Raw genomic sequence first — 20,906 nt, 5'->3', positions numbered from 1 at the left:
GAGGATTAGGTCTACTAACCTGTAGATTATATTATAGAGGATTAGGTCTATACTAACCTGTAAATTATATTATAGAGGATTAGGTCTACTAACCTGTAGATTAGATTATAGAGGATTAGATCTATACTAACCTGTAGATTATATTATAGAGGATTAGGTCTACTAACCTGTAGATTATATTATAGAGCATTAGGTCTATACTAACCTGTAGATTATATTATAGAGGATTAGGTCTACTAACCTGTAGATTATATTATAGAGGATTAGGTCTATACTAACCTTTAGATAATATTATAGAGGTTTAGGTCTATACTAACCTGTAGATTATATTATAGAGGAGTATGTCTATACTAACCTGTAGATTATATTATAGAGGATTAGGTCCATACTGACCTGTAGATTATATTATAGAGCATTAGGTCTATACTAACCTGTAGATTATATTATAGAGGATTAGGTCTATACTAACCTGTGGATTATATTATAGAGCATTAGGTCTATACTAACCTGTAGATTATATTATAGAGGATTAGATCTATACTAACCTGTAGATTATATTATAGAGGATTAGGTCTATACTAACCTGTAGATTATATTATAGAGGATTAGATCTATACTAACCTGTAGATTATATTATAGAGCATTAGGTCTATACTAACCTGTAGATTATATTATAGAGGATTAGGTCTATACTAACCTGTATATTATATTATAGAGCATTAGGCCTATACTAACCTGTAGATTATATTATAGAGGATTAGGTCTATACTAACCTGTAGATTATATTAAAGAGGATTAGGTCTATACTAACCTGTAGATTTAAATTATAGAGGATTAGGTCTATACTAACCTGTAGATTATATTATAGAGGATTAGGTCTATACTAACCTGTAGATTAGATTATAGAGGATTAGGTCTATACTAACCTGTAGATTATATTATAGAGCATTATGTCTATACTAACCTGTAGATTATATTATAGAGGATTAGGTCTATACTAACCTGTAGATTATATTATAGAGGATTAGGTCTACTAACCTGTAGATTATATTATAGAGGATTAGGTCTATACTAACCTGTAGATTATATTATAGAGGATTAGGTCTACTAACCTGTAGATTAGATTATAGAGGATTAGATCTATACTAACCTGTAGATTATATTATAGAGGATTAGGTCTACTAACCTGTAGATTATATTATAGAGCATTAGGTCTATACTAACATGTAGATTATATTATAGAGGATTAGGTCTACTAACCTGTAGATTATATTATAGAGGATTAGGTCTATACTAACCTGTAGATTATATTATAGAGGAGTATGTCTATACTAACCTGTAGATTATATTATAGAGGATTAGGTCCATACTGACCTGTAGATTATATTATAGAGCATTAGGTCTATACTAACCTGTAGATTATATTATAGAGGATTAGGTCTATACTAACCTGTGGATTATATTATAGAGCATTAGGTCTATACTAACCTGTAGATTATGTTATAGAGCATTATGTCTATACTAACCTGTAGATTATATTATAGAGTATTAGGTCTATACTAACCTGTAGATTATATTATAGAGGTTTAGGTCTATACTAACCTGTGGATTATATTATAGAGCATTAGGTCTATACTAACCTGTATATTATATTATAGAGGATTAGGTCTATACTAACCTGTAGATTATATTATAGAGGATTAGGTCTATACTAACCTGTAGATTTAAATTATAGAGGATTAGGTCTATACTAACCTTTAGATAATATTATAGAGCATTAGGCCTATACTAACCTGTAGATTAGATTATAGAGGATTAGATCTATACTAACCTGTAGATTATATTATAGAGGATTAGATCTATACTAACCTGTAGATTATATTATAGAGCATTAGGTCTATACTAACCTGTAGATTATATTAAAGAGGATTAGGTCTATACTAACCTGTAGATTTAAATTATAGAGGATTAGGTCTATACTAACCTGTAGATTAGATTATAGAGGATTAGATCTATACTAACCTGTAGATTATATTATAGAGGATTAGGTCTATACTAACCTGTAGATTATATTATAGAGGATTAGGTCTACTAACCTGTAGATTATATTATAGAGGATTAGGTCTATACTAACCTGTAGATTATATTATAGAGGATTAGGTCTACTAACCTGTAGATTAGATTATAGAGGATTAGATCTATACTAACCTGTAGATTATATTATAGAGGATTAGGTCTACTAACCTGTAGATTATATTATAGAGCATTAGGTCTATACTAACCTGTAGATTATATTATAGAGGATTAGGTCTATACTAACCTGTGGATTATATTATAGAGCATTAGGTCTATACTAACCTGTAGATTATATTATAGAGCATTAGGTCTATACTAACCTGTAGATTAGATTATAGAGGATTAGGTCTATACTAACCTGTAGATTATATTATAGAGCATTAGGTCTATACTAACCTGTAGATTATATTAGAGGATTAGGTCTATACTAACCTGTAGATTATATTATAGAGGATTAGGTCTATACTAACCTGTAGATTATATTATAGAGCATTAGGTCTATACTAACCTGTAGATTATATTAGAGGATTAGGTCTATACTAACCTGTAGATTATATTATAGAGGATTAGGTCTATACTAACCTGTAGATTATATTATAGAGCATTAGGCCTATACTAACCTGTAGATTATATTATAGAGGATTAGATCTATACTAACCTTTAGATTAAATGATAGGCCAAAGGAAATCAGGGGTCTCCAACCTTTTCTAACATGAGAGCTACTTTTAAATTATGAAACATTTCACAAGATACACGTACATTTTTTCCTAGCTTGTTCCCAAATTCTGTTTGCTTGGGGGAATGTCATTCTGTCTACTCAGAAGACAGTTATTATAATCCCTAACTGGCTACAAAAGCCCACACCACACAGACACAAAAGCCCACACCACTCAGACACAAAAGCCCACACCACACAGACACAAAAGCCCACACCACTCAGACACAAAAGCCCACACCACGCAGACACAAAAGCCCACACCACTCAGACACAAAAGCCCACACCACTCAGACACAAAAGCCCACAGCACACAGACACAAAAGCCCACACCACACAGACACAAAAGCCCACACCACACAGACACAAAAGCCCACACCACTCAGACACAAAAGCCCACACCACGCAGACACAAAAGCCCACACCACACAGACACAAAAGCCCACACCACGCAGACACAAAAGCCCACACCACGCAGACACAAAAGCCCACACCACACAGACACAAAAGGGGCAATATTGTTGGAAATTAATTGTCAGATAATGTGTTCCGTTTGGCTTTCAGCCAGTTGTGGCTCATCAGCTTTCAGCCAGTTGTGGCTCATCAGCTTTCAGCCAGTTTTGGCTCATCAGGGTTGAATGTCAACGTGGATTTGATTTCAGCCAGTTGTGGCTCATCAGGGGTGGTTGAATGTCAACGTTGATTTGATTGGATAGTAGCCGGGAGCTTGACTTGTCTAATACTAGTGAGATTTGTTTATGACAGTTTGCGGTAGAACACATGAAAAATAAATGCTTTTTCAGAATAGTTTGGCGAGCTACTCATAGGTAGACTGGGAGTTACTGGTAGCTGGTGATGAACCTGTTGGAGACCCTGATGTAGATACTCTCCATGACATGCAATAGTCAGCTGACGTGACCATACCTGTTTGATCTCACGCTTCAGCTTGCGGATGCCGGTGCGCTCCGTCTTAGTGGCCCCAGTGTGACCCAGCTCATGGATGGAGACAGCTGGGCTGGTGGCCGAGGACTGCATAGGACGCACTGACACAGGAGAAAGGGAGACAGACACAACAATGCATTTGATTCAATAGAATAATACTACACCTGCAAAGATTTGAGAAGAATCGGGAAATGTATTAATACTGTAGAAACTACTAATGCTGGCTATGTAGGGGTCTATGTAGGGGTCTATGTAGGGGTCGGGGCTAGGAGGCTATGTAGGGGGCTATGTAGGGGTCTATGTAGGGGTCGGGGCTAGGGGGCTATGTAGGGGTCTATGTAGGGTTCGGGGCTAGGGGGCTATGTAGGGGTCTATGTAGTGGTCGGGGCTAGGGGGCTATGTAGGGGGCTATGTAGGGGTCGGGGATAGGGGCTATGTAGGGGGCTATGTAGGGTTCGGGGCTAGGGGGCTATGTAGGGGTCAGGGCTAGGGGGGCTATGTAGTGGTCTATGTAGGAGTCTATGTAGGGTTCGGGGCTAGGGGGCTATGTAGGGGTCTATGTAGGGGTTGGGGCTAGGGGCTATGTAGGGGTCTATGTAGGGGTCTATGTAGGGGTCGGGGCTAGGGGGCTATGTAGGGGTCTATGTAGGGGTCTATGTAGGGTTCGGGGCTAGGGGCTATGTAGGGGTCGGGCTAGGGGGCTATGTAGGGGGCTATGTAGGGGTTTATGTAGGGTCGGGGCTAGGGGGCTATGTAGGGGTCGGGGCTAGGGTGCTTTGTAGGGGTCTATGAAGGGTTCGGGGCTAGGGGGCTATGTAGGGGTCTATGTAGTGGTCGAGGCTAGGGGCTATGTAGGGGTCTATGTTGGGTTCGGGGCTAGGAGGCTATGTAGGGGGCTATGTAGGGTTCGGGGCTAGGGGGCTATGTAGGGGTCTATGTAGGGGTCTATGTAGGGGTCGGGGCTAGGAGGCTATGTAGGGGGATATGTAGGGGTCTATGTAGGGTCGGGGCTAGGGGGCTATGTAGGGGTCGGGCTAGGGGGCTATGTAGGGGTCTATGTAGGGTTCGGGGCAAGGGGGCTATGTAGGGGTCTATGTAGTGGTCGGGGCTAGGGGGCTATGTAGGGGCTATGTAGGGGTCGGGATAGGGGGCTATGTAGGGGGCTATGTAGGGTTCGGGGCTAGGGGCTATGTAGGGGTCAGGGCTAGGGGCTATGTAGGGGTCTATGTAGGGGTCTATGTAGGGTTCGGGGCTAGGGGGCTATGTAGGGTCTATGTAGGGGTCGGGCTAGGGGGCTATGTAGGGGCTATGTAGGGGTTTATGTAGGGTCGGGGCTAGGGGGCTATGTAGGGGTCTATGTAGGGGTCGGGGCTAGGGGGCTATGTAGGGGTCTATGTAGGGGTCTATGTAGGGTTCGGGGCTAGGGGGCTATGTAGGGGTTTATGTAGGGTCGGGGCTAGGGGGCTATGTAGGGGTCGGGGCTAGGGGGCTTTGTAGGGGTCTATGTAGGGTTCGGGGCTAGGGGGCTATGTAGGGTCTATGTAGTGGTCGAGGCTAGGGGGCTATGTAGGGGTCTATGTAGGGTTCGGGGCTAGGGGGCTATGTAGGGGCTATGTAGGGTTCGGGGCTAGGGGGCTATGTAGGGGTCTATGTAGGGGTCGGGGCTAGGGGGCTATGTAGGGGCTATGTAGGGTTCGGGGCTAGGGGGCTATGTAGGGCTCTATGTAGGGGTCGGGGCTAGGGGCTATGTAGGGGTCTATGTAGGGGTCTATGTAGGGGTCGGGGCTAGGGGTCTATCTAGGGGTCGGGGCTAGGGGTCTATGTAGGGGTCGGGGCTAGGGGTCTATGTAGGGGTCTATGTAGGGGTCGGGGCTAGGGGTCTATCTAGGGGTCGGGGCTAGGGGTCTATGTAGTTGTCGGGGCTAGGGGTCTATGTAGGGGTCTATGTAGGGTCGGGGCTAGGGGGCTATGTAGGGGGCTATGTAGGGGGCTATGTAGGGCTCGGGGCTAGGGGGCTATGTAGGGGCTATGTAGGGGTCTATGTAGGGGTCGGGGCTAGGGGTCAATGTAGTTGTCGGGGCTAGGGGTCTATGTAGGGGTCTATGTAGGGGTCGGGGCTAGGGGTCTATGTAGGGGTCTATGTAGGAGTCTATGTAGGGGTCGGGATAGGGGTCTATGTAGGGTCGGGGCTAGGGGTCTATGTAGGGGTCTATGTAGGGGTCTATGTAGGGGTCGGGGCTAGGGGTCTATGTAGGGGTCGGGATAGGAGTCTATGTAGGGGTCGGGCTAGGGGTCTATGTAGGGGTCGGGGCTAGGGGTCTATGTAGTGGTCGGGGCTAGGGGTCTATGTAGGGTTCGGGGCTAGGGGGCTATGTAGGGGTCTATGTAGTGGTCGGGGCTAGGGGCTATGTAGGGGTCTATGTAGGGTTTGGGGCTAGGGGCTATGTAGGGGTCGGGGATAGGGGGCTATGTAGGGGGCTATGTAGGGTTCGGGGCTAGGGGGCTATGTAGGGGTCTATGTAGGGGTCTATGTAGGGTTCGGGGCTAGGGGGCTATGTAGGGGTCTATGTAGGGTCGGGGCTAGGGGGCTATGTAGGGGTCTATGTAGGGGTCGGGGCTGGGTGGCTATGTAGGGGTCTATGTAGGGTTCGGGGCTAGGAGGCTATGTAGGGGTCTATGTAGGGTCGGGGCTAGGGGCTATGTAGGGGTCTATGTAGGGGTCGGGGCTAGGGGTCTATGTAGGGGTCGATGTAGGGTCGGGGCTAGGGGTCTATGTAGGGTCGGGGCTAGGGGTCTATGTAGTTGTCGGGCGCTAAGGGTCTATGTAGGGGTCTATGTAGGGGTCGGGGCTAGGGGTCGGGGTTAGGGGTCTATGTAGGGGTCTATGTAGGAGTCTATGTAGGGGTCGGGGTAGGGGTCTATGTAGGGGTCGGGGTTAGGAGTCTATGTAGGGGTCTATGTAGGGGTCGGGCTAGGGGTCTATGTAGGGCTCTATGTAGGGCTCGGGGCCTATGTAGGGGTCGGGCTAGGGGTCTATGTAGGGGTCGGGGCTAGGGGTCTATGTAGGGGTCGGGGATAGGGGTCTATGTAGTGGTCTGGGCTAGGGGTCTATGTAGGGCTCGGGGCTAGGGGGCTATGTAGGGGGCTATGTAGGGGTCGGGATAGGGGCTATGTAGGGGCTATGTAGGGTTCGGGGCTAGGGGGCTATGTAGGGGTCAGGGCTAGGGGGCTATGTAGGGGTCTATGTAGGGGTCTATGTAGGGTTCGGGGCTAGGGGCTATGTAGGGGTCTATGTAGGGGTCGGGCTAGGGGGCTATGTAGGGGCTATGTAGGGGTTTATGTAGGGGTCGGGGCTAGGGGCTATGTAGGGGTCTATGTAGGGGTCTATGTAGGGGTCGGGGCTAGGGGCCTATGTAGGGGTCTATGTAGGGGTCTATGTAGGGTTCGGGGCTAGGGGGCTATGTAGGGGTTTATGTAGGGGTCGGGGCTAGGGGGCTATGTAGGGGTCGGGGCTAGGGGCTTTGTAGGGGTCTATGTAGGGTTCGGGGCTAGGGGGCTATGTAGGGTCTATGTAGTGGTCGAGGCTAGGGGCTATGTAGGGGTCTATGTAGGGTTCGGGGCTAGGGGGCTATGTAGGGGCTATGTAGGGTTCGGGGCTAGGGGCTATGTAGGGGTCTATGTAGGGGTCGGGGCTAGGGGGCTATGTAGGGGCTATGCAGGGTTCGGGGCTAGGGGGCTATGTAGGGCTCTATGTAGGGGTCGGGGCTAGGGGGCTATGTAGGGGTCTATGTAGGGGTCTATGTAGGGGTCGGGGCTAGGGGTCTATCTAGGGGTCGGGGCTAGGGGTCTATGTAGGGGTCGGGGCTAGGGGTCTATGTAGGGGTCTATGTAGGGGTCGGGGCTAGGGGTCTATCTAGGGTCGGGGCTAGGGGTCTATGTAGTTGTCGGGGCTAGGGGTCTATGTAGGGGTCTATGTAGGGGTCGGGGCTAGGGGGCTATGTAGGGGGCTATGTAGGGGGCTATGTAGGGCTCGGGGCTAGGGGCTATGTAGGGGCTATGTAGGGGTCTATGTAGGGGTCGGGGCTAGGGGTCAATGTAGTTGTCGGGGCTAGGGGTCTATGTAGGGGTCTATGTAGGGGTCGGGGCTAGGGGTCTATGTAGGGGTCTATGTAGGAGTCTATGTAGGGTCGGGGATAGGGGTCTATGTAGGGGTCGGGGCTAGGGGTCTATGTAGGGGTCTATGTAGGGGTCGGGGCTAGGGGTCTATGTAGGGGTCGGGGATAGGAGTCTATGTAGGGGTCGGGCTAGGGGTCTATGTAGGGGTCGGGGCTAGGGGTCTATGTAGTGGTCGGGGCTAGGGGTCTATGTAGGGTTCGGGGCTAGGGGGCTATGTAGGGGTCTATGTAGTGGTCGGGGCTAGGGGGCTATGTAGGGTCTATGTAGGGTTTGGGGCTAGGGGCTATGTAGGGGTTGGGGATAGGGGCTATGTAGGGGCTATGTAGGGTTCGGGGCTAGGGGCTATGTAGGGGTCGGGGATAGGGGGCTATGTAGGGGTCTATGTAGGGGTCTATGTAGGGTTCGGGGCTAGGGGGCTATGTAGGGGTCTATGTAGGGTCGGGGCTAGGGGGCTATGTAGGGGTCTATGTAGGGGTCTATGTAGGGGTCTATGTAGGGGTCGGGGCTGGGTGGCTATGTAGGGGTCTATGTAGGGTTCGGGGCTAGGGAGGCTATGTAGGGGTCTATGTAGGGGTCGGGGCTAGGGGCTATGTAGGGGTCTATGTAGGGGTCGGGGCTAGGGGTCTATGTAGGGGTCGATGTAGGGGTCGGGGCTAGGGGTCTATGTAGGGGTCGGGGCTAGGGGTCTATGTAGTTGTCGGCGCTAAGGGTCTATGTAGGGGTCTATGTAGGGGTCGGGGCTAGGGGTCGGGGTTAGGGGGTCTATGTAGGGGTCTATGTAGGAGTCTATGTAGGGTCGGGGGTAGGGGTCTATGTAGGGGTCGGGGTTAGGAGTCTATGTAGGGGTCTATGTAGGGGTCGGGCTAGGGGTCTATGTAGGGCTCTATGTAGGGCTCGGGGCCTATGTAGGGGTCGGGCTAGGGGTCTATGTAGGGGTCGGGGCTAGGGGTCTATGTAGGGGTCGGGGATAGGGGTCTATGTAGTGGTCTGGGCTAGGGGTCTATGTAGGGCTCGGGGCTAGGGGCTATGTAGGGGTCTATGTAGGGGTCGGGGTTAGGGATCTATGTAGGGGTCGGGGCTAGGGGTCTATGTAGGGTCGGGGCTAGGGGTCTATGTAGGGGTCGGGGCTAGGGTCTATGTAGTGGTCGGGGCTAGGGGTCTATGTAGGGTCGGGGCTAGGGGTCTATGTAGGGGTCGGGGCTAGGGGTCTATGTAGGGGTCTATGTAGGGTTCTATGTAGGGGTCGGGGCTAGGGGTCTATGTAGTTGTCGGAGCTAGGGGTCTATGTAGGGGTCAGGGCTAGGGGTCTATGTAGTGGTCGGGACTAGGGGTCTATGTAGGGTTCGGGGGTCGGGGCTAGGGGTCGATTTGGGATTGGAAAAGACTCACTGCTCCTCTCCACCCCAAACTCCTTCCCACTGAGGATGTGGTGTAGCAGGTTCTTCATGTCTGACGGACTCAAGTTCATCAGGCTCTCAGAGGCCTCCTCCCCTGCAGAGGACAGAGAGAGAGACTTCCACACTAAAGGCCATTCAGCTCAACATCCAGATACAGTAGTGTCACTACTAACCAGGTCTACCTGAAAGAACTACCAGAGCCCTGTTCAGATGGTGAGTCTACCGAGGCCTTTAGAACACAGCTGATTATTCTACCATTCTAAGAATGGTACTGAACCCTACCCGAGCAGTGTAGACTGAACCCTACCCGAGCAGTATAGACTGAACCCTACCTGAGCAGTGTAGACTGAACCCTACCTGAGCAGTGTAGACTGAACCCTTCCTGAGCAGTGTAGACTGAACCCTACCCGAGCAGTGTAGACTGAACCCTACCTGAGCAGTGTAGACTGAACCATACCCGAGCAGTGTAGACTGAACCCTACCCGAGCAGTGTAGACTGAACCCTACCCGAGCAGTGTAGACTGAACCCTACCTGAGCAGTGTAGACTGAACCATACCCGAGCAGTGTAGACTGAACCCTACCCGAGCAGTGTAGACTGAACCCTACCCGAGCAGTGTAGACTGAACCCTACCCGAGCAGTGTAGACTGAACCCTACCTGAGCAGTGTAGACTGCGGGCCAGCTCTGTAGCCATCACCTGCATGATGAGTCCGATTCGGAGACGCAGCATGTCCCCAAACAGAGCCGGCTGGGAGCGGACGTACATGGCCAGGTACACCATGATCTCCTGCATTATCACAATACAGCAGTCGTTACTTTCCCTTCATCGCAGAGACTTGTTACAAAACTGACCAAAGTTTGCTTTAACATGTCGAGCTAGACTCGCGTCGGGCAGAGAATTTGGACGGAAATGGCATCTGTAAGCATTTTATATAATCCCAGTTATAATGTGTTGTACCTGAGTGAGCACAGCGATGCTGATGTCCTGCCCACTGGCCTCATAGATCAGAGAGTTGAGTTCTTCTGGAGGAAGAGGCGCTGAGATGACTTTCTCCCTGGGCTCCGGTGGTAACCCCACTGTCAGCTGCTTGTGGTGGGAGATGAGATCTGTACAGGCCTCAGCCAGCACCTCCACTCTCTTCCTCAGGATGCCAGAGATGTATCTGATCAGACCCCACTCCTTGTTGGCCCCAGCCTGGGCATACAGCTCCTCCAGGAGACACCTCACACTGACCCCGCCCTGACCCCCACGTCCACCAGCCAATCAGCACCTTTCAGGTTAGAGAGAATGACATTTCATTCAGTTCAATTCAATCTGAGGAGTCAATTCAGTGTAATTCAAACCTAAACATGTAGAGAATTCAATTAAATTAGATTCAATTCAAAGATTCAATTCAACCAGACACCATCTAATCCAGGGGTGGGAGAAATATGTCCCATTTGATCAGACCCGCAGGAGGTTTTGGAGTAAACAAAACATGTGGAAAAATATTATTTTGTGTAAAAATGTCAAAAACTCCAGGCCACATTGAACACTTCCAACTAAATAGAGAGTGTGTAGAAATGATAATGGACGTTTACAGTTTGCCCACCCCTGATCTAAACCAGTACCTTTCATCACACAGAGGATATATAATATGTCTGCCTGGTCCTGCAGTGTGGGACACTCCTTCAACTGTCTCACCAGAGACCCAAAGTCTGTGTTACCCTGGGAGTCTCGCGGCAGGTGGAGGTCTGCAATACTGGAGGCCTGAGAGCAAAGATACACAGACACACACAAATACACACATGTGCGCATGCACACACACACACACATTAGAGGATCCAAACACACAGATGCACCAGAGAGACAGTACTGGAGTCTGTTGTTGGCGTAGACGAACTGACCTTGGGCTGTTGTTGATGTGGCGTGTGGTGGGTTGTTGGCGTAGACGAACTGACCTTGGGCTGTTGTTGATGTGGTGGGTTGTTGGCGTAGACGAACTGACCTTGGGCTGTTGCTGATGTGGTGTGTGGTGGGTTGTTGGCGTAGACGAACTGACCTTGGGCTGTTGCTGATGTGGTGTGTGGTGGGTTGTTGGCGTGACGAACTGACCTTGGGCTGTTGTTGATGTGGTGTGTGGTGGGTTGTTGGCGTAGAGGAACTGACCTTGGGCTGTTGTTGATGTGGCGTGTGGTGGGTTGTTGGCGTAGATTAACTGACCTTGGGCTGTTGTTGATGTGGTGTGTGGTGGGTTGTTGGCGTAGAGGAACTGACCTTGGGCTGTTGTTGATGTGGCGTGTGGTGGTGGTGTGGATGGAGCGGTGTGTGCTGGGACACGTGCAGCAGGTTGAGGGATTTACGGTGCTTGTTCATGATGGGAGTCATGGGAAGATACATGGAGGCCTCTGGAAGAAACAACACTCACCATACAGTATTTGTATTATTATGGATCCCCATTACTTCCTGCCAAGGCAGCAGCTACTCTTTCTGGGGTTTATTATGGATCCCCATTACTTCCTGCCAAGGCAGCAGCTACTCTTTCTGGGGTCCAGCTAAATTAAGGTAGTTAAAACATTACAATACAAACAGATTTCACAACAGATTTCACAACATATTAAGTGTATGTCCTCAGGCCCCTACTCTACTCCCACATATCTACTACCACATATCTACAGAGTACCATACAGTAGAAACCAACAGAATCCCAACCATACAGTAGAAACCAATCGAGTCCCAAGCATACAGTAGAAACCAAGAGTCCCAAGCATACAGTAGAACCAACAGAGTCCCAACCATACAGTAGAAACCAACAGAGTCCCAACCATACAGTAGAAACCTACAGAGTCCCAACCATACAGTAGAAACCTACAGAGTCCCAACAATACAGTGAAACCAACAGAGTCCCAACCATACAGTAGAAACCTACAGAGTCCCAACCATACAGTAGAAACCTACAGAGTCCCAACCATACAGTAGAAACCAACAGAATCCCAACCATACAGTAGAAACCTACAGAGTCCCAACCATACAGTAGAAACCTACAGAGTCCCAACCATACAGTAGAAACCTACAGAATCCCAACCATACAGTAGAAACCAAGAGTCCCAACCATACAGTAGAAAGCAACAGAGTCCAAACCATACAGTAGAAACCAACAGAGTCCCAACCATACAGTAGAAACCTACAGAGTGTAGAAACCTACAGAGTCCCATACATACAGTAGAAACCTACAGAGTCCCATACAGTAGAAACCTACAGAGTCCCATACATACAGTGTAGAAACCTACAGTCCCATACATACAGTAGAAACCTACAGTGTAGAAACCTACAGAGTCCCATACAGTAGAAACCTACAGAGTCCCAACCATACAGTAGAAACCTACAGAGTGTAGAAACCTACAGAGTCCCATACATACAGTAGAAACCTACAGAGTCCCATACAGTAGAAACCTACAGAGTCCCATACATACAGTAGAAACCTACAGAGTGTAGAAACCTAAAGAGACCCATACATACAGTAGAAACCTACAGAGTGTAGAAACCTACAGAGTGTAGAAACCTACAGAGTGTAGAAACCTACGGAGTCCCATACATACAGTAGAAACCTACAGTCCCATACATACAGTAGAAACCTACAGTGTAGAAACCTATAGAGTCCCATACAGTAGAAACCTACAGAGTCCCAACCATACAGTAGAAACCTACAGAGTCCCAACAATACAGTGAAACCAACAGAGTCCCAACCATACAGTAGAAACCTACAGAGTCCCAACCATACAGTAGAAACCTACAGAGTCCAAACCATACAGTAGAAACCAACAGAGTCCCAACCAGTAGAAACCTACAGTGTAGAAACCTACAGAGTCCCATACATACAGTAGAAACCTACAGAGTCCCATACAGTAGAAACCTACAGAGTCCCATACATACAGTAGAAACCTACAGAGTCCCATACATACAGTAGAAACCTACAGTCCCATACATACAGTAGAAACCTACAGAGTCCCAACCATACAGTAGAAACCTGTAGAAACAGAGTCCCATACATACAGTAGAAACCTAGAAACCCATAGAGTCCCAGAGTCCCATACATACAGTAGAAACCTACAGAGTGTAGAAACCTAGAGTCCCCTACAGAGTGTAGAAACCTACAGAGTCCCACAGTAGAAACCTAGAGAGTCCCATACATACAGTAGAAACCTCCCACAGAGTCCCAGAGTACAGTAGAAACCTACAGAGTGTAGAAACCTAAAGAGACCCATACATACAGTAGAAACCTACAGAGTGTAGAAACCTACAGAGTGTAGAAACCTACAGAGTCCCATACATACAGTAGAAACCTACAGAGTGTAGAAACCAACAGAGTGTAGAAACCTACAGAAACCTACAGAGTGTAGAAAACCTACAGAGTCCCATACATACAGTAGAATCCTACAGAGTCCCATACAGTAGAAACCTACAGTCCCATACATACAGTAGAATCCTACAGAGTCCCATACAGTAGAAACCTACAGAGTCCCAACCATACAGTAGAAACCTACAGAGTGTAGAAACCTACAGAGTCCCATACATACAGTAGAAACCTACAGAGTCCCATACAGTAGAAACCTACAGAGTCCCATACATACAGTAGAAACCTACAGAGTGTAGAAACCTAAAGAGACCCATACATACAGTAGAAACCTACAGAGTGTAGAAACCTACAGAGTGTAGAAACCTACAGAGTGTAGAAACCTACAGAGTCCCATACATACAGTAGAAACCTACAGAGTCCCATACATACAGTAGAAACCTACAGTCCCATACATACAGTAGAAACCTACAGTGTAGAAACCTATAGAGTCCCATACAGTAGAAACCTACAGAGTCCCAACCATACAGTAGAAACCTACAGAGTGTAGAAACCTACAGAGTCCCATACATACAGTAGAAAACCTACAGAGTCCCATACATACAGTACCTACAGTCCCATACATACAGTAGAAACCTACAGTAGTCCCATACATACAGTAGAAACCTACAGAGTCCCATACATACAGTAGAAACCTACAGTGTAGAAACCTACAGAGTCCCACAGTAGAAACCTACAGAAACCTACAGTCCCAACCATACAGTAGAAACCTACAGAGTCCCAAGTCCCATACAGTAGAAACCAACAGAATCCCAACCATACAGTAGAAACCTACAGAGTCCCATACATACAGTAGAAACCTACAGTCCCATACATACAGTAGAAACCTACAGTGTAGAAACCTACAGAGTCCCATACAGTAGAAACCTACAGAGTCCCAACATACAGTAGAAACCTACAGAGTCCCAACATACAGTAGAAACCAACAGAGTCCCAACCATACAGTAGAAACCTACAGAGTCCCAACCATACAGTAGAAACCTACAGAGTCCAAACCATACAGTAGAAACCAACAGAGTCCCAACCATACAGTAGAAACCTACAGAGTGTAGAAACCTACAGAGTCCCATACATACAGTAGAAACCTACAGAGTCCCATACAGTAGAAACCTACAGAGTCCCATACATACAGTAGAAACCTACAGTCCCATACATACAGTAGAAACCTACAGTGTAGAAACCTACAGAGTCCCATACAGTAGAAACCTACAGAGTCCCAACCATACAGTAGAAACCTACAGAGTGTAGAAACCTACAGAGTCCCATACATACAGTAGAAACCTACAGAGTCCCATACAGTAGAAACCTACAGAGTCCCATACATACAGTAGAAACCTACAGAGTGTAGAAACCTAAAGAGACCCATACATACAGTAGAAACCTACAGAGTGTAGAAACCTACAGAGTGTAGAAACCTACAGAGTCCCATACATACAGTAGAAACCTACAGAGTGTAGAAACCAACAGAGTGTAGAAACCTACAGAGTGTAGAAACCTACAGAGTCCCATACATACAGTAGAATCCTACAGAGTCCCATACAGTAGAAACCTACAGTCCCATACATACAGTAGAATCCTACAGAGTCCCATACAGTAGAAACCTACAGAGTCCCAACCATACAGTAGAAACCTACAGAGTGTAGAAACCTACAGAGTCCCATACATACAGTAGAAACCTACAGAGTCCCATACAGTAGAAACCTACAGAGTCCCATACATACAGTAGAAACCTGTAGAAACCTACAGAGTGTAGAAACCTAAAGAGACCCATACATACAGTAGAAACCTACAGAGTGTAGAAACCTACAGAGTGTAGAAACCTACAGAGTGTAGAAACCTACGGAGTCCCATACATACAGTAGAAACCTACAGAGTCCCATACATACAGTAGAAACCTACAGTCCCAACCATACAGTAGAAACCTACAGAGTGTAGAAACCTACAGAGTCCCATACATACAGTAGAAACCTACAGAGTCCCATACAGTAGAAACCTACAGAGTCCCATACAGTAGAAACCTAGTAGAAACCTACAGTCCCATACATACAGTAGAAACCTACAGTGTAGAAACCTACAGAGTCCCATACAGTAGAAACCTACAGAGTCCCAACCATACAGTAGAAACCTACAGAGTGTAGAAACCTACAGAGTCCCATACATACAGTAGAAACCTACAGAGTCCCATACAGTAGAAACCTACAGAGTCCCATACATACAGTAGAAACCTACAGAGTGTAGAAACCTACAGAGTGTAGAAACCAACAGAGTGTAGAAACCTACAGAGTGTAGAAACCTACAGAGTCCCATACATACAGTAGAAACCTACAGAGTCCCATACATACAGAAACCTACAGAGTCCCATACATACAGTAGAAACCTACAGAGTGTAGAAACCAACAGAGTGTAGAAACCTACAGAGTGTAGAAACCTACAGAGTCCCATACATACAGTAGAATCCTACAGAGTCCCATACAGTAGAAACCTACAGTCCCATACATACAGTAGAATCCTACAGAGTCCCATACAGTAGAAACCTACAGAGTCCCAACCATACAGTAGAAACCTACAGAGTGTAGAAACCTACAGAGTCCCATACATACAGTAGAAACCTACAGAGTCCCATACAGTAGAAACCTACAGAGTCCCATACATACAGTAGAAACCTACAGAGTGTAGAAACCTAAAGAGACCCATACATACAGTAGAAACCTACAGAGTGTAGAAACCTACAGAGTGTAGAAACCTACAGAGTGTAGAAACCTACGGAGTCCCATACATACAGTAGAAACCTACAGAGTCCCATACATACAGTAGAAACCTACAGTCCCATACATACAGTAGAAACCTACAGTGTAGAAACCTATATAGTCCCATACAGTAGAAACCTACAGAGTCCCAACCATACAGTAGAAACCTACAGAGTGTAGAAACCTACAGAGTCCCATACATACAGTAGAAACCTACAGAGTCCCATACAGTAGAAACCTACAGAGTCCCATACATACAGTAGAAACCTACAGTCCCATACATACAGTAGAAACCTACAGTGTAGAAACCTACAGAGTCCCATACAGTAGAAACCTACAGAGTCCCAACCATACAGTAGAAACCTACAGAGTGTAGAAACCTACAGAGTCCCATACATACAGTAGAAACCTACAGAGTGTAGAAACCTACAGAGTGTAGAAACCTACAGAGTCCCATACATACAGTAGAAACCTACAGAGTCCCATACAGTAGAAACCTACAGAGTCCCATACATACAGTAGAAACCTACAGTCCCATACATACAGTAGAAACCTACAGTGTAGAAACCTACAGAGTCCCATACAGTAGAAACCTACAGAGTCCCAACCATACAGTAGAAACCTACAGAGTGTAGAAACCTACAGAGTCCCATACATACAGTAGAAACCTACAGAGTCCCATACAGTAGAAACCTACAGAGTCCCATACATACAGTAGAAACCTACAGAGTGTAGAAACCTAAAGAGACCCATACATACAGTAGAAACCTACAGAGTGTAGAAACCTACAGAGTGTAGAAACCTACAGAGTGTAGAAACCTACGGAGTCCCATACATACAGTAGAAACCTACAGAGTCCCATACATACAGTAGAAACCTACAGTCCCATACATACAGTAGAAACCTACAGTGTAGAAACCTATAGAGTCCCATACAGTAGAAACCTACAGAGTCCCAACCATACAGTAGAAACCTACAGAGTCCCAACAATACAGTGAAACCAACAGAGTCCCAACCATACAGTAGAAACCTACAGAGTCCCAACCATACAGTAGAAACCTACAGAGTCCAAACCATACAGTAGAAACCAACAGAGTCCCAACCATACAGTAGAAACCTACAGAGTGTAGAAACCTACAGAGTCCCATACATACAGTAGAAACCTACAGAGTCCCATACAGTAGAAACCTACAGAGTCCCATACATACAGTAGAAACCTACAGTCCCATACATACAGTAGAAACCTACAGTGTAGAAACCTACAGAGTCCCATACAGTAGAAACCTACAGAGTCCCAACCATACAGTAGAAACCTACAGAGTGTAGAAACCTACAGAGTCCCATACATACAGTAGAAACCTACAGAGTCCCATACAGTAGAAACCTACAGAGTCCCATACATACAGTAGAAACCTACAGAGTGTAGAAACCTAAAGAGACCCATACATACAGTAGAAACCTACAGAGTGTAGAAACCTACAGAGTGTAGAAACCTACAGAGTCCCATACATACAGTAGAAACCTACAGAGTGTAGAAACCAACAGAGTGTAGAAACCTACAGAGTGTAGAAACCTACAGAGTCCCATACATACAGTAGAATCCTACAGAGTCCCATACAGTAGAAACCTACAGTCCCATACATACAGTAGAATCCTACAGAGTCCCATACAGTAGAAACCTACAGAGTCCCAACCATACAGTAGAAACCTACAGAGTGTAGAAACCTACAGAGTCCCATACATACAGTAGAAACCTACAGAGTCCCATACAGTAGAAACCTACAGAGTCCCATACATACAGTAGAAACCTACAGAGTGTAGAAACCTAAAGAGACCCATACATACAGTAGAAACCTACAGAGTGTAGAAACCTACGGAGTCCCATACATACAGTAGAAACCTACAGAGTCCCATACATACAGTAGAAACCTACAGTCCCATACATACAGTAGAAACCTACAGTGTAGAAACCTATAGAGTCCCATACAGTAGAAACCTACAGAGTCCCAACCATACAGTAGAAACCTACAGAGTGTAGAAACCTAGAGTCCCATACATACAGTAGAAACCTACAGAGTCCCATACATACAGTAGAAACCTACAGTCCCATACATACAGTAGAAACCTACAGTGTAGAAACCTACAGAGTCCCATACAGTAGAAACCTACAGAGTCCCAACCATACAGTAGAAACCTACAGAGTGTAGAAACCTACAGAGTCCCATACATACAGTAGAAACCTACAGAGTCCCATACAGTAGAAACCTACAGAGTCCCATACATACAGTAGAAACCTACAGAGTGTAGAAACCTACAGAGTGTAGAAACCAACAGAGTGTAGAAACCTACAGAGTGTAGAAACCTACAGAGTGTAGAAACCTACAGAGTCCCATACATACAGTAGAAACCTACAGAGTGTAGAAACCTACAGAGTCCCATACATACAGTAGAAACCTACAGAGTGTAGAAACCAACAGAGTGTAGAAACCTACAGAGTGTAGAAACCTACAGAGTCCCATACATACAGTAGAATCCTACAGAGTCCCATACAGTAGAAACCTACAGAGTCCCATACAGTAGAAACCTACAGAGTCCCATACATAACCCTAAACCTAACACTTGGTGAATAAACAAACAGTAAATGTGTTGATAACTTACTGGGCATGTTGAGGCCTTGGACCTGGGCCATGAAGGAGAGGATGTCTCTGGTGGTGTGTTCAGCACTAAACACGTGGTGCTGCCCCCTCTGGATGGGAGGGAGATGACACTTGGTGGCTGTGCTCTGCATCAGCTGGCTGAGGTAGTGGTCAAACATGTCCTTGGAGCTGCCTGGAGGGGGGCGGGAGTTAAATGTAGACTCAGCAATATGATATTACATACCGCAAGCACAAACATGCAAACACAAACACACACCAATGACCTATACAGACGTAAACACACACAGCACACCACGGCTGACGTACCTGAGGGGACATAACTTTCTTCTTCGTCTTCCTCATCTTCTTCATTGTCCAGCAGGTCGTCATCGGTGTCTCCGTCGAGGAAGCTGAGCTCTGTGTGGAACGAGGTAGTCTGGAAGCTGGAGATGTTTGCCATCTGAACCCTGCAAAACACACAAGATGGAATGGAACCAAATCGGACATCACTGGAACTGTCACAACCAGGTGATGTAGTGACATAAATAGTGGAGCCTAGCATTTCCTGCTGTAAATATCCAGAGATCTCTCTTAAGATGAGTGACCTTAGAAATGGAAGAGAGTCAGTCTGACCTTGCCCCTCCGAAGTATCCATCGTGCAGCTTCCTCAGAGTGGACAGAATACACGGGTCGATGCTCTCACCATCATCCACTGGGAACAACAAGGGAAACATGATCAATGAACCAACCAACCAACCAACCAATCAATAAACCTTGTTTGTCCCATACAGAATGTAGTTTCCCAGCAAGAGTCAGTTTCCTGGACACAGATTAATCCTTGAATTCCCATTTAAATAAATGTTTAGTCCAGAAGTCACACAAACAACACAGAATTATTACCCAGCATCCTGTGTGTGATGGGGAATGGGAGGGGTATTTACCCAGCATTCTGTGTGTGATGGGGAAGGAGTAGTTATTTACCCAGCATGCTGTGTGTGATGGGGAAGGTGTAGTTATTTACCCAGCATGCTGTGTGTGATGGGGAAGGTGTAGTTATTTACCCAGCATCCTGTGTGTGATGGGGAATGGGAGGGGTATTTACCCAGCATTCTGTGTGTGATGGGGAAGGTGTAGTTATTTACCCAGCATGCTGTGTGTGACGGGGAAGGGTATTTACCCAGCATGCTGTGTGTGACGGGGAAGGGGAGGGTATTTACCCAGCATGCTGTGTGTGACGGGGAAGGGGAAGGTATTTACCCAGCATGTGGTGCGTGACGGGGAAGGGGAGGGTATTTACCCAGCATGCTGTGTGTGATGGGGAAGGTCAGGGTAGGGCGTCCGGTCATCCTCCAGGAGGAGGAGAGATAGGACAGCTCCGTCCTTAGCATCTCCACTATCATCTGGTTGTCCAGAGCCAGGTAGAAGTGATGCTGGTCCAGGAACTAAAGGAGAGAGATGGCCAACACTACTGCTCCAGCCCAAACACACCTGATTCAGCCCTACACAAACACACCTGATTCAGTCCTACACAAACACACCTGATTCAGCCCTACACAAACACACCTGATTCAGCCCTACACAAACACACCTGATTCAGCCCTACACAAACACACCTGATTCAGCCCTACACAAACACACCTGATTCAGCCCTACACAAACACACCTGATTCAGCCCTACACAAACACACCTGATTCAGCCCTACACAAACACACCTGATTCCGCCCTACACAAACACACCTGATTCAGCCCTACACAAACACACCTGATTCAGCCCTACACAAACACACCTGATTCAGCCCTACACAAACACACCTGATTCAGC

The 20,906-nt window shown here is 46.7% G+C and overlaps 1 protein-coding gene and 1 long non-coding RNA gene across 11 annotated transcripts in view; both read right to left on the bottom strand.

Annotated features, from left to right (window-relative positions):
* LOC135570247 (phosphorylase b kinase regulatory subunit alpha, liver isoform-like) overlaps nucleotides 1-20,906 on the bottom strand; it is a 40,452-nt gene that overhangs the window by 6,738 nt on the left and 12,808 nt on the right. Inside the window, 11 exon segments of the mRNA XM_065016362.1 lie at nucleotides 3,716-3,834; nucleotides 9,299-9,400; nucleotides 9,964-10,093; nucleotides 10,265-10,554; nucleotides 10,557-10,577; nucleotides 10,918-11,056; nucleotides 11,564-11,694; nucleotides 19,106-19,276; nucleotides 19,411-19,550; nucleotides 19,717-19,795; nucleotides 20,381-20,525. Of these exon segments, the coding sequence (XP_064872434.1) occupies nucleotides 3,716-3,834; nucleotides 9,299-9,400; nucleotides 9,964-10,093; nucleotides 10,265-10,554; nucleotides 10,557-10,577; nucleotides 10,918-11,056; nucleotides 11,564-11,694; nucleotides 19,106-19,276; nucleotides 19,411-19,550; nucleotides 19,717-19,795; nucleotides 20,381-20,525 (1,467 nt within the window).
* Nucleotides 14,625-19,093, bottom strand: LOC135570246 (uncharacterized). 10 transcript variants are annotated; one of them, XR_010463467.1, is made up of 5 exons: nucleotides 16,920-19,093; nucleotides 16,049-16,856; nucleotides 15,730-15,942; nucleotides 15,441-15,595; nucleotides 14,625-15,144 (listed from the first exon to the last, which is right to left on the bottom strand). It is a non-coding gene; the product is annotated as an uncharacterized LOC135570246 (long non-coding RNA). The 10 variants fall into 10 exon arrangements; XR_010463469.1 differs by lacking the exon at nucleotides 15,441-15,595 and having other exon boundaries at nucleotides 14,625-15,430; nucleotides 16,049-16,426; nucleotides 16,461-16,856; XR_010463470.1 differs by lacking the exon at nucleotides 15,441-15,595 and having other exon boundaries at nucleotides 14,625-15,430; nucleotides 16,920-17,232; nucleotides 17,267-19,093.

This window comes from Oncorhynchus nerka, unplaced genomic scaffold (genome assembly GCF_034236695.1).
Source record: "Oncorhynchus nerka isolate Pitt River unplaced genomic scaffold, Oner_Uvic_2.0 unplaced_scaffold_1010, whole genome shotgun sequence".
Classification (NCBI taxonomy): Eukaryota; Metazoa; Chordata; class Actinopteri; order Salmoniformes; family Salmonidae; genus Oncorhynchus; species Oncorhynchus nerka.
This window is presented reverse-complemented; position numbering and strand designations above follow the sequence as displayed.